General features: G+C 33.9%; 2 protein-coding genes across 2 annotated transcripts; both read left to right on the plus strand.

Moving 5' to 3' along the window:
- The first annotated feature begins 1,378 nt into the window (after positions 1-1,378).
- On the plus strand, positions 1,379-6,320 carry LOC131603058 (uncharacterized). The gene is made up of 13 exons (XM_058875307.1): positions 1,379-1,705; positions 1,787-1,833; positions 1,936-2,006; positions 2,099-2,212; positions 2,294-2,469; positions 2,574-2,662; positions 3,572-3,689; positions 3,790-3,863; positions 3,958-4,005; positions 4,541-4,709; positions 4,794-4,910; positions 5,504-5,590; positions 5,877-6,320. Exons 1-13 carry the CDS (start codon positions 1,622-1,624, stop codon positions 6,063-6,065), a joined length of 1,383 nt encoding a protein of 460 aa, XP_058731290.1. The 5' UTR covers positions 1,379-1,621; the 3' UTR covers positions 6,066-6,320.
- A 3,699-nt stretch (positions 6,321-10,019) lies between these two features.
- LOC131603060 (LRR receptor-like serine/threonine-protein kinase FLS2) lies at positions 10,020-13,826 on the plus strand. Its single transcript, XM_058875309.1, has 2 exons — positions 10,020-13,204; positions 13,311-13,826. Exons 1-2 carry the CDS (start codon positions 10,054-10,056, stop codon positions 13,628-13,630), a joined length of 3,471 nt encoding a protein of 1,156 aa, XP_058731292.1. The 5' UTR covers positions 10,020-10,053; the 3' UTR covers positions 13,631-13,826.
- The last annotated feature ends 41 nt before the right edge of the window (positions 13,827-13,867 follow it).

The raw sequence follows: 13,867 nt of genomic DNA on the forward strand, positions 1-13,867 counted from the left end.
TCTAAGACATTATTGTATCTGAAATATATTTTTTGACATTTTTTATTCGAAGGAAAAATGAATTATGAAATAAAAGTTATGAAGAAAGACAATTTGAACAAATCCTAAAAGTTGCCTAACCAGGAGGTTGCACTAGCAAAAATAAAATCAACTGAATTATTAGTAGGCGCGCTTGGGCCAAAAAGAGGGAGTGAAAAAAAGAAAATGGCTAGGCCCATACATCTAACGTGGCCCATACATCTAACGTGGCCCATGTTGTTTCATTATATCCTTTTATTTCATCATATATTTTCCATCAGCATGTATCATATTTTTAATGCCTATGGTTTTGAAATAAAACGTGACAGAATAATAAAAGGACTTAATATCAATCGGTGCACTTAACTTAAGTCACAAAGGAAAAAAAACTCAAACCACCCAATCACAACTAGACACCTCACGCTCTAATCATTTAGAAGAGGACATAAACGACAACATAATGGGAAAATAAACCAATACGCTCGTGCCACACAAGCAAAACGGAGGGGGAAGTCTGAAGTGCACCTGGACGCTGGAGATGACCTCCAGTCATCTTCTCCGGTGCAAACCCTACCGGAACTAAGCTAGCTGCCCAGAAATCAAAACGGCAACCACTATCTCCCTCGAAATTTTGTGCTGAGCATGAATCTGCAACCAATTTTCAATTTAGAGACCTTTATCCTGCTAACCGAATACAAACTCTAAAACCCTAACTCAAGAAATCTTCCAAAAACACACAAACTCAAGCTATTCGACTCAAGCGCACAAGCTGAACTTAAATACGGTGTTCAAAACTCATATAACACGCATCTCAACATGAAATCGATTCAATCAAACCTGCAAGAATAAAATGCAACACACAACACCAAAACATTTGGTGCTAACCACCCAGCCTCTCGGTGTTATGAGCTCACAGCATGCCATACTTCATGTTACTAGAATGTTGAGAAAGTTTAAGATCTTACCTGATACGAATCTTGGTTTAAAGGTTACAAAAAACTCTACTCTTCGTGGCTCTTGGTCTTAACACTCCTAGCTATGAGAATGACGCTAATCTTTAAAAAATAAACTCAAAAATATTTGAATTTATCCAACATATTTGTATTTTAAAAATAAACTTGAATTTCTCATATGCAACTTCTTTTTTTTTTTTAATGAAAAAATTTAAACTTATCAAAAAAATCTTTTTCGTAGTTAAAAATTTAAAAAAAATTCCATTAAACTAATTTAAATTTTTTAAAACATTAATACTATATTCTAGAAAGTTTTAAATGTTGGATTTTTCAAAATTCTAGCCTTGAATTTATTAAAATATATTTGAATTAAAATTAAAATTAAAATAAAAATACTCGAAATCACGTTGGTGTTAACTACTAGGGTTTAGTTAATTCACAAACCCGACAACCCAAGCAACCCGATTCACTGTAACCCTATTTTCTCCTACCCAAGCAGCTCAACACATCGACTCAGTGAGTAAAAGCACTTCTCAGAATCGATTCTCTGTCAACTGCGTTTTCTCCACTTCTCAGACTCAACACTCACATCGACTCAGTGAGTGAAAGCAGTTTCAGAATCAATTCTGAGGAGGGTTTGGTAAGAGAGAATGAAACTCGACGTAGACGTTTTGAGATATCTCTCAAAAGATGATTTTAGGGTTCTTACCGCTGTTGAATTGGGCATGCGAAACGTAAGTGCTTCTCTCAATTTCAATTTCAATTCCAATTCAAATCTATAACTTGTTTTACTAACATCGTTCCCTTTGATTCAGCATGAAATTGTACCTACTGAACTCATTGACCGAATCGCTCGTCTCAAGTATGCGTTTTTACATTCAAACATTCTTATATTTTAAGCTATTATCGTTGATTTTGTAGTAGTAGTAGTTGTTGATGATGTTGATGTTTACGTGGTTTGTAGGCATGGAGGCACTTACAAGGTTTTGAAAAACTTGCTTAAGCATAAACTGTTGCATCACGACTCTTCTAAATGTTGGTAACTTTTAATGTAATAGTGATTGAACGATTATATGCAAGCTTAATTTAATGACAATCTGATATGTGAAAGGTTAATTTTGTTTTAGATGATGGGTTTCGGCTTACCTACCTTGGTTATGATTTTCTTGCCATCAAAACATTGGTGAATAAAGGAGTGTTTGTCTCTGTTGGTCGCCAGATTGGTGTTGGAAAGGAATCTGGTACTTATTTTAAAGTTTTAATATGGTGATGTTTGACATTTCGATTGTATTCTCTTAATTGTGGAATTTGTGATTTGCTAGATATATTTGAGGTTGCTCAGGAAGATGGAACAATTCTAGCTATGAAGTTACATAGGCTTGGTAGAGTCTCGTTTAGAGCTGTCAAATCTAAGCGTGACTACTTGAGACATCGTAGTAGTTTTAATTGGCTCTATTTATCTCGCCTTGCTGCACTTAAAGAATATGCTTTCATGAAGGTTTTGCTTTCCCTGTCCACTCCCTCTGTTTTTTCATCTAGCTATATTCTAGCATTGTTATTTTTTTGCTCGATTTTTGAGTGACATGTCCTTTGCTTGAGCAGGCTTTGGAAACACATGGTTTTCCTGTTCCAAATGCTCTGGAACATAATCGACATTGTGTGATCATGTCACTCGTCCAAGGTTATCCTCTGTAAGTGCCCTTCTTTCATTCTATCTCCTGATTTACTGAATAAGATTTAGTCAACTCTGTCGGTGTTGGATATTCTGGTTGTATAATTGCTAAGTAGTAAGTACTCTTGGGGAATTTATCTGTTCTGACTGGCAGAATTGTATAACATTTGATGCGGGGTCTCTGAATTGGTATTACATCTGTACCAGGATATGCCTGAGATTTGACCATTTGACCCTTGCTTTGAAATCTTGTTTATGTAGAATGCCTAGCATTCCTTAAGCAAGTTAGTTGTTTAATGACTATCAATATCCTAAAGCAATGGATGTACGAGCTTTAATTGCGTGTAGTCACTATCAGTTTCTATCTTTTAGGATTATTTGGTGGCTCAGGATAAGTATAATACGCATTTCTTATGTAATACCACAATTTTTAATTCTAGCTCCTATTTGCTTTTCAGAACCAGTTGTAGTAGTAGTTGCCACAGAACCATATTTGCTAACTTTTAATGTTCTCTCTATTCTTGGGTTTTAGATAAGGAAGAAGGAAGAAATAGAAATAATATAGTTTTGAATTGTGTTTATGGTTTGTTGTAAAAGACTAACCACTAAGCCTTACTCAACTCTTAATCTTAGTTAAATAAAAGTAATCGGGATAACTACTAGACTTCTAATCCTAGTTAAAATACGAATTATATTCTAAAATCTAAAGAAACACGCCGAAGAGAATAATAGATATTCTTAATTACTCTTAAGGATAGAGTTCAAATATAATGAGATGTTTCTTATATTTTAATTCAACAATCTTTTGTTCTTAAGCTGTGGCTTTTTGATATGGACTTTAAAGTTTGTACCACTACTCCCTTCACATATTTACACTGTTTTTGGTAAACGATTGCTTGAATTTGTATACTTCTTTCTGCAAATGCAGTGTTCAGGTGAAGCAATTACAAAACCCCGATACAGTTTTCGAGACAATTATCGGTATAGTTATTCGGCTGGCAGAGCATGGTCTCATTCATTGTGATTTCAATGAATTTAACATCATGGTATGCTTGAATAACTTACGCTGACATGTCAGCATTATCGTTAAATATTTTTCATTATATATCATTTCTCTGGCTTACAATCTGGCTTCATTCACTGTAGATTGACGACGAAGAAAAAATTACTGTGATTGATTTTCCGCAAATGGTATCTGTGTCGCACCGTAATGCAAAGATGTAAACATCTCTCCGAGTTCTGCTTATTTTTCAAGATGTTCAGCTGATATATTTTCCTATGGCCTTAACTGCTGATTATTTTTCCTTGTTTCAGGTACTTTGATCGAGATGTTGAATGTATCTTTAAGTTTTTCAGAAAGAGGTTTGTAGTTATTTGATATTAGGTGTTTGTGAATTTCACTGCGTGGTTTTTGGGGAATGGCGGAGGGGTGTTGCATTTAAAATATTGTTAAATATATAGGCCAGTAAAATTAAAATTCGAGTGTACTCTTGTTTCCTTGCTTTTTCATGCTACTTGATCTGATCCTAGTTTTTAGGGAATGGGGGAGGGGTGTTGCATTTAAAATATTATTAAATATGAGCCAGTAAAAATAGAGCATATCTTGTTTCCTTACTTTTTCATGCTACTTGATCTGATCCTGATTTTCTATTTGGCATCTCTGGTGCTTATAGTTTTGGTTTTTAACTGATATTAGTGTTGATATTTATTTTGTCATTTGATTTTACTTTAAAATGTACTACTACTATTATTACTACACTATTAGTATATTGCATCTCTTATCTTGATTGAATGTTTAATTTATCTTTTGCTTAGCTTATTGAAATTTTTTGGATCTTGTCTGTGGCTGCTCAACCCGTTGTCTTTGTAATTAGTTCATTTTTTTTTTCTGTTTTAGGTTCAATTTGACTTTTCAAGAAAACAAAGATGATAACGACGATTCTGATGAAGAGAGAGACGTAGCTGATAAACTCTGTTTTTCAGAAATAGACAGAAGCGCTGGTTTTCTAGATAAGGAACTTGCTGCTAGTGGCTTTAGTAGAAAAGATGAGGAAGTTATTCAGAGGGTATGGTGTTCTTAGTTATAATGCATTGAGTGTGACACATCTAGTTTTTCATTTTGTCTCAAAGTTCTTCAAATCTATCCGCAGTTTATTGAAGGTGAGGTAGAAGGTGATGTGGATTCTGATAGCGAAGATGGTGACTCGGTGAGAGACTTGAATGAAGCAGACGATTTAAATGTTGATTCAATAAATTTATTGGACCAGGTAATATATCCATTAGTTTTTTTTTTAATGGAAATAAATTAACTAATGAAAGGAAGTACTTCAAACCCATTTACACGACAACAAACATAAAACAATAGTACCAGCTAAAGCCTAGATATATAATCCAACGGGTTAGTACACCATTCATAAAATAGACAAGGCCTCGATTCGAGGACACTCCCCTAATACCACCTCCAAGGCCAAACTCCGATAAAAACACCTTCCTACTGGTATCCTTATTAAAGAAAATAGATCCGTTCCGGTGAAACAAGTATGACACGACCTATAACTATTAGAGGGTTTTAGGTATTTGCTTAGGATACTAGTGCTGGAGAACTTAGGAAGGCTTTATGAGGATTAATTTGAAGTTTTCATTGCTCTAAATGTGAGATTAAGTGGGAATTTCTATGATATTCTAAGTCAAGCGAGAGGTGTAAATTTGACTTTCCAGTAGTTTTCTAAGATTTTTTTTTATTCACCAATTGACTACTGTGTATATACATCCTGCCTCAATATTTCATCTTAGTTCACTAGTTATGCAATTCTGGATTTTTCAATACTGATGGAAGGATTCTTAATGAAACAATGTTTAGGATGAGGGGCATGAAAGTCATGGACAAGAGGAGAGCGTTGAAGCAGGTGAAAGTAGCGAATCTGAAAAGGAAGAGGCAAACAACACGGTAAAGCTAATTTCTATTATTTTTAATAGGTGGTTATTTCTGTGATTTGCTCTTCCTCTTCACAATGAATGTTCTGGGAAATAGCCAAAGTCTTCCTTGTTACAAGGATTTCTGTAAATACCCTAGAAGTTCTAAAATGCAATGGGAATGATTTGATTCAATTTTCTGTCAAGATTGAACAAATGAATTTTTTATTGGAAGTAAACTTATATTTATTCTAATTTATAACAACCTTATTAATCTAGCCTTTACGTGTAAACCATAATCGTATTAGTTTAATTTGCAGGAGGAAAACAATGATAATGCAGTGGGAATTGAAGCTGAACTCACAAAGAGCTTAAGCAAGCAAAGACAACGAGCTATAGCATCATCCCGTAGAGGACGAAAGACACTTACATCCAGGAATTCTTACAAAGACAAGGGTGGCAGGTCATCTCACAGTTCTAAGGTTCAAATGCAAATGAGCAGCTGGTGAGACATATGGGAAGACAAAACCCATGTGATTGACCTTGTGTCATTTGAATATATTGAAGTGAACTATAAAATACCAAATTTACATGCCATAATTCTATTAGAAGGACTAAATTATCTGTTTAAAATTCAAATATCTATAGAGACTAGTTGGAGGTGGAATAACTGTATTGTTTTGGTTTTGAGTTGTTTTTCTTCCTGTAGAGAGAATACTTGTATTCTTTTTTAATGAAAATTTTGTCTTCCTATATACTCTGTCTTTCTTGCATGCATGATGAATTGTTTAGACTTTGTAAGGAGGTATTATCAATGATCTCTACTGTGCTGTCTATACCAATTTGCAGTGTTTTTATTTCTATCTTTCTAGTTTAATGCTCGAGGCCATAAACAAAGCTAAAACTTTGGCAGTTGCCCTGAGAAGCTTGATCCCTTTTGTGAAACATGACAACTATTCAATCATAATATCATATGCATGACAAAAACTTTAAATTAAGTTCTCTTTATATGAAATTAACAAAATATGGGTTGAGGAAAACCCCATATGTTTAAAGAAAGAAATAGAAGAATTTTTGGTGGAGAGGGTCTGAAATTTATTTTTATTCACAAACCAAAATCCTTCCTTTTTAAATCGGGGAATTAAAAATTTAGAGATTCTCTAACTCCATCCCTTAGGTCTCTAATACACTACACTTGTTGTCAAAAATGTCCACGTAAAAAACATAGTAAACATTGGAAAAATATAAATCATTTAGTTTAGTAAATCTTCTGGAAATATATTTACGGAATTTTGATGTTCTATTTTTTTAAACCCTAAACCATAAGCTTTAAATCCTAAGGCAATGGAAAATAGTACACCAAACCATAAGGCAATGGAAAATAATACATCAAAAGAATACATCGTATAAATTGCACTATAATTTGATGTTCCATTTCTGTTAAAAAAATTAGAATTTAAAATGTTCTGTAGGTACATCTATGGAACACTATGTTTTTAACACGTTCCGTAGATGTATTTCCGGAAGATTTACTAAATTGAAATGATTTGTATTTTCTCAACATTCACTATGTTTTAAACGCTTCCGTAGATATACCTACGGAATAAATTAGTTTTTTAAAAAAAAAATATTTTCGAATATGCATCTACGAAAGTAAGGGACATAATTGAAATTTAGCAAAATAAATGAGAGAATTTGTAATGAGATATTCTCAAAATTTTATATAAAACTTTTTTTTTAAAATGTTGAAGATATTTGTATATATTTTTTAACAATGACTTTTTTGAAAGTCTTCTTTTTCTCTCTCCTTTCAAATTTGCTATGAAAGCTTAAAAGTAGGCATGACAATAGTAAATTGGGGACGATTTTTACCTCCTATAAACCTGAATCTTGAAATAATTTCTGTTCTCCGTCTCAAATTTAAATGGAGACGGAGAATTTAAACCCAAACTCATTCTAAACGGGTTCAGGTATTCCTGCACACCACCATTCACTTAATAAAATATATTTTTTTATAATTTTTTTTTTCAAAATCAAATTATATTTATAAATAATAAAATAAAATAATCTCAAAAAATTTTATGCATAAATTTTAAATATTTTAAATAATAAATATAAATTAAATTATCAAAACATTAGCCACATATTTAATATTTTAAATTATCAAAAATAAATAATAATATACATAATAAAATAAACAGGGCGAGTTCGGGGTGAATACTAGTGTTTTATTATCCGACCCATCTCTATATTTTTTAATCGGGAAAAATTCAAACTCGAATCCAAACCTAGTCAAAACATATTTTTTCCGTCAATTTCAGAACGGGTTCGGGTGGGTACCTCATATACGAGTTTTGTTGTTGTGCCTACTTAAAAGAAATGAGGCTCATCTAATAATATCTTGCTATTTTTGTTATCATATTTTAATATATTGATATTACTCTCTCTGTCCCATAATGAGTGATTCATTTGAAATAAAATGATGTTCCAAAATGAATAATCTATTTCAATTTTTAATAAACCTTTTCCAATTCAACTCTCATTAATAAAAATTTCACAATTTTCACTACATGATAAGAGTACTATAGTAAAAATAATATTATTTATTTTACTTTTATACATTTTTTGTAATCTATATAAAATGATGTATTGGGTCACTCATTCATTGCGAGACGAAAGAAGCATAAACATAAGAGTATTAAGACGAATTAAGATACACGTTGCTTCGACCTTTACAAAGAGTTTTTATTTAATAAATTCTAGAAGTCACGGACTACGTCTCTTTGGCCGAAAAATATTGCAGTATCTTCGACTTCCAGGAATTTTCCTTGACCGACTAGTATGTCACGAGATGTTTTGGTTCTGAATACCATACGTTGTTAACTCACATCCCTTACAGGTCACTATCCATTTTCCAAGTCTACTACGCTTCAAATGGATAATCATTTTGGCCGTTATGTTATGCCACTTGCATGAAACATTATTATTATTCAATTATTATCACCACTTGCCCACTTGTTTTTCTTTTCCTTCCCAAACCGCGTTTGGACTTTGGCTATACCATCTAAACTTTTTGTACTTCACATTCACACACCATTATGTACTAATTCTGCATTTCTTGACTATACTAATAACAATATAACTGCAAACGTGTGTTTAATTTGAAACTAGCTTTTAGATTTTCATGGTTGAAAGGATGTGGACACGCACTTGTGAGTGATCCACATATAAATTAGTTTATGTTAAAGCATTTCATGTATTTACATTTTAGGCCATTTGCATCACTAATCATTATCGATTAGACTAGGTATTCACACATAGATTAATATATATTTCAACATTCTTAATTGCTGATAGTGATTTGGCTTCAATAAGGCACTTTAAAAAACCATAGTCGTTTACTCACTAAATTGCATTTAGAAATTCAACTAAATTCATAAAAACATATCATTGCATTGAAACAACTAGTTGTTTTCCGACTTCAAGTGATAGTTTGATTTGAGTTTTTAAGATTTTGTAAAAAAGCTTGATAATTACGAATATTATTCTGTATCAACTTGTGGGATTTAATTGTATTCTTATAGACAATGGGGCCAAAACCAAAAAAAGAAGCTAATGTGTGAATCAAAGAAGCAGAAAGTAAGTGACCAAGTGGAGGTTGTGATCACACCCCATATTGAATAAGATATCTAGTTTAACAACTATAATATACTTTTATTATCTATGTTTTCCCAATAGTTTTATAGGCCAAGATTTCATTTTATTACAATTAAGTTCTTAAGTTTTTCTATTTACTTAACGCACTTAAATTTTAGTGGTATAATTCAATTGTGTGAGTACTCACTAAATTATTTAAAGAAATAAAAAAAAATAGTTAGAAGCTATAAAACAGAGACATCCCAAACACGATCTCGACACTGATAATAATTTTAAAAAATAAATAAATAAAATATAATAACAGGTGTCGATGCACGCATCTGATACCGACACAAACATGAATATGTCTTTTTTAGGACTGACGGTGCTTTATAAGTTAGAAGCCTAACCAAATTATCTCTATGTTTTACAAATATAGATAAAATTTGTAATTACCAAAATTATAAACTGATTTATGCTATTAGTTTCTTTCCCCGTCTTGTTTTTAAGTTCCCATTGGTTCTTCCCCTATCTCTCAAGTCTCAAACCTTTTGTTTTTATGGATACACCTATATAAAAATTTGGCGCATACTATGTTTCGTCTCAATCAGTAGAAGATACTCCAAGTTTGGTTACTTAAATAAAACAAAACATGTTCATAAATACTCAACTTAGTCAACTAAAACATAAATTCATTTTGTCCTCTAATAATATAATCACCTTTATCACAATACAATGTGAACACACTCTGTCACAAATTGGTCACTAACATAATCATATATATAAAGGCCTTGAATTTCCACAACTTTTATACAATGTCATCAAACTTCAAACCCCATTGACCAATCCAATTCCAAAGTCATGTTATCATCTCTAAACCTTAACTTGACTATAGTCATACTCATTTCAATTGCATCCATTATTGTTTCACATTCTCAAACATCAACCATTGAAATTGAAATTGAAGCATTGAAAGCATTCAAAAAATCCATAACACATGACCCAAACAAAATTCTTGCAAATTGGATTGACACACACCCTCATTGCAATTGGTCAGGCATTGAATGTACCAACAATTCAAACCATGTTATATCAATCTCTCTGCCTCAACTTCAACTCCAAGGTCAGATTTCACCTTTCCTTGGAAACATTTCAACTCTTCAACTTCTTGATTTATCTTCAAACTCATTCACTGGCCAATTTCCAATTCAAATTACTCTATGTACTCAACTCACATCACTTTACCTTGTTGATAATTCTCTCTCGGGTTCGATTCCTTGCGAAATAAGTAACCTAAACATGTTGCAGTATTTGGATATAGGTAATAACTTTTTCAATGGAACCCTACCTGATTGTTTATTCAACATCACTTCTTTGTTAGGTATTGCTTTCAATTTCAACAATCTTACTGGAAAAATTCCGGATAGTATAGGGAATTTAGTTAACGCTATACAGATTGTAGGGTTTGGGAATAGTTTTGTTGGATCTATTCCGGTTTCTATAGGTCGATTAGAATCTTTAAAATCGATTGATTTTAGTCAAAATAAGTTATCTGGCGCGATACCGAAAGAGATTGGAAACCTAACAAATTTAGAATATGTTCAATTGTTTCATAATTCGTTGACCGGGAAAATTCCTTCTGAGTTGGGTCAATGTAGCAATCTTGTGTACCTTGAGTTATATGAGAATGAGTTCACTGGAAATATTCCTCATGAGTTAGGTAATTTAGTTCAGTTGGAAACATTGAGGTTATTTGATAATAACTTGAATTCGACTATACCAGATTCGATTTATAGGTTGAAATCGTTAACTCATTTAGGTTTATCAGAGAATAAGTTAGAGGGGACAATTTCTTCTAAGATTGGGAATTTGAGATCCTTAAAAGTGTTGACTCTGCATTTAAATAAGTTCACCGGGACGATTCCTTTGTCGATAACAAATTTGAGAAACTTGACATCTTTGTCCATGAGTCAGAATCTTCTTTCTGGTGAAATTCCTTCAAACATAGGTGTGCTTCAAAATCTGAAGTTTCTTGTGTTGAACAATAATTTTTTGCATGGTCCTGTTCCTCCTAGCATTACCAATTGTACTAGTTTGGTTAATGTGAGTTTATCGATTAATTCTTTAACCGGAAACATTCCTCAGGGTTTTTCGAGGCTTCCAAATTTAACTTTCCTGTCTCTCGTATCCAACAAAATGAGTGGTGAAATCCCTGACAATCTTTTCAATTGCTCGAATCTTAGTACTCTAAGTTTGGCGGATAATAACTTCAGTGGATCGATAAAATCTGGTATCAAGAATCTGTTTAATCTCATGCGTTTGCAGCTGAACGAAAATGCTTTCGTAGGACCGATTCCACCAGAGATCGGTAACTTGAATAAGCTCATCACTCTATCCCTTTCTGAAAATAGATTTTCCGGTCATATACCGATAGAATTGTCCAAACTTTCTCTCCTTCAGGGACTTGCTCTTCATGACAATGTATTAGAAGGTACAATACCCGATAAGCTTTCTGAACTGAAACAATTGACAATACTTTTGCTGCAAGAAAACAAGTTGGTTGGTCAAATACCAGAATCTATGTCAAAGCTTGAGATGCTTTCGTACTTAGATCTTCATGGAAACAAACTCAATGGATCCATTCCGAAAAGCATGGGGAAGCTTGATCATCTTTTAATGTTGGATCTCTCTCACAACGAGCTCACAGGATCGATTCCTGGAGACGTCATTGCACACTTCAAAGACATGCAAATGTATCTTAACCTTTCTTACAACCATTTTGTTGGAAATGTTCCATCCGAGCTAGGGAAGTTGGAAATGGCGCAAGCGATTGATGTTTCGAACAATAATCTTTCAGGTGTCCTTCCGAAGACACTTGTCGGGTGCAGAAACATGTTCAGTCTTGATTTCTCAGGAAACAATATTTCAGGCCCTATTCCTGCTGAAGTTTTCAGTGGCATGGACTTGCTTCAAACCTTAAATCTTTCAAGAAATCATTTTGATGGTGAGATCCCCGAAAGCTTGTCACAGCTTAAGAGTTTAAGTTCCTTAGATCTTTCTCAGAATAACTTGAAGGGAACCATTCCTGCGGGCTTTGCCAATCTTTCCAACCTGATGCGGCTCAACTTTTCTTTCAATCAACTTGAAGGTTCTGTACCTTTGACCGGAATATTTTCACGTATCAATGAATCTAGTATGGTAGGAAACCAGGCTCTTTGCGGAGCAAGATTCCTAAGGCCATGCAGAGAGAATGACCATTCCCTATCCAAGAAGAGCATAGCTATCGTTGCTACACTTGGATCTCTTGCTGTACTTCTACTTGTAGTGCTTCTGATTTTATATCTCAACCGAGGCACGATGTTTGGTAATTCTGTAAAGAGTGATGATACTGAGAGTCACCAACCAGAGTGCGGTTCAGCGCTGGCTCTTAAGAGATTCAGTCCAAAGGAGTTAGAAAACGCCACAGGTTGTTTCAGCTCAGACTACATCATTGGTGCTAGCAGTTTGAGCACCGTTTACAAGGGTCAATTCGGAGACGGTCAGGTTGTAGCCATAAAAAGGTTGAATTTGAACCAATTCTCTGCAAATACCGACAAGATCTTCAAGAGAGAAGCCAGCACCTTGTGCCAGCTGAGACATAGGAATTTGGTTAAGATACTTGGATATGCTTGGGAGAGTGGGAAAACAAAGGCTTTAGTTCTTGAGTACATGGAGAATGGGAACTTGGATAGCATCATACATGATAGAGAGGCAGATCAATCGAGGTGGACATTATCTGAAAGAGTCCGAGTTTTCATTTCTATTGCGAGTGGATTGGATTACTTGCACTCAGGCTATGATTTTCCTATTGTCCACTGTGATCTAAAGCCTTCTAACATCCTTTTAGATAGAGATTTTGAAGCTCACGTCAGCGATTTCGGGACAGCTCGAATACTCGGTCTTCATCTGGAGGATGGTAATGCCCTTTCCTCATCAACGGCTTTGCAAGGCACAGTTGGCTATTTGGCACCAGGTATAACCTTTTCTAATCTTTTATGATCAATGAACTATGCCTAATCCGTTTTATCACAATTTATAATTTTCACTCTCTGAACAATATCTTTCTGTGTAATCCTCAGAATATGCGTACATAACGAAAGTAACGCCTAAAGTGGACGTGTTCAGCTTTGGTATCATAATAATGGAATTTCTAACAAAAATAAGGCCAACAGGGCTCGCAGAACCAGACAGTTTGCATGATTTAGTGGCAAAAGCCGTTGCGAATGGAAAGGAGCAGCTTGTCAACATTCTGGACCCTGAACTTATCACCAAAAACCACGGGGAGGTGTTGGAAGAACTCTTTAAGCTATCATTGTGCTGCACTCTCTCTGATCCTGAACGTCGGCCTACTATGAATGAAGTTTTATCTGCCCTTGTGAAGCTTAAGGCAGAAAAATAGTATTACTGTCATGTTAAATGATAAACAGCACGAATCAACCAATCCTTGGAGCTGTTTTTTAACAAGAGAAAAAGAATGCTTGCCAATTAATTCATTACTAGTTTATTTAACAGTGCTAAGGCCTTCTTGTATCTATGTTGGTTTTCCAGTTATGATATAATGTATGCAACAAGTTTGAACAATAATTTTGAGTACAAAATTGTGTTTAGACTTTAGAGGAAAATACTGCAAATCACA

The sequence above is a fragment of the Vicia villosa genome, linkage group LG5, assembly GCF_029867415.1.
Source record: "Vicia villosa cultivar HV-30 ecotype Madison, WI linkage group LG5, Vvil1.0, whole genome shotgun sequence".
NCBI classification, from domain to species: domain Eukaryota; kingdom Viridiplantae; phylum Streptophyta; class Magnoliopsida; order Fabales; family Fabaceae; genus Vicia; species Vicia villosa.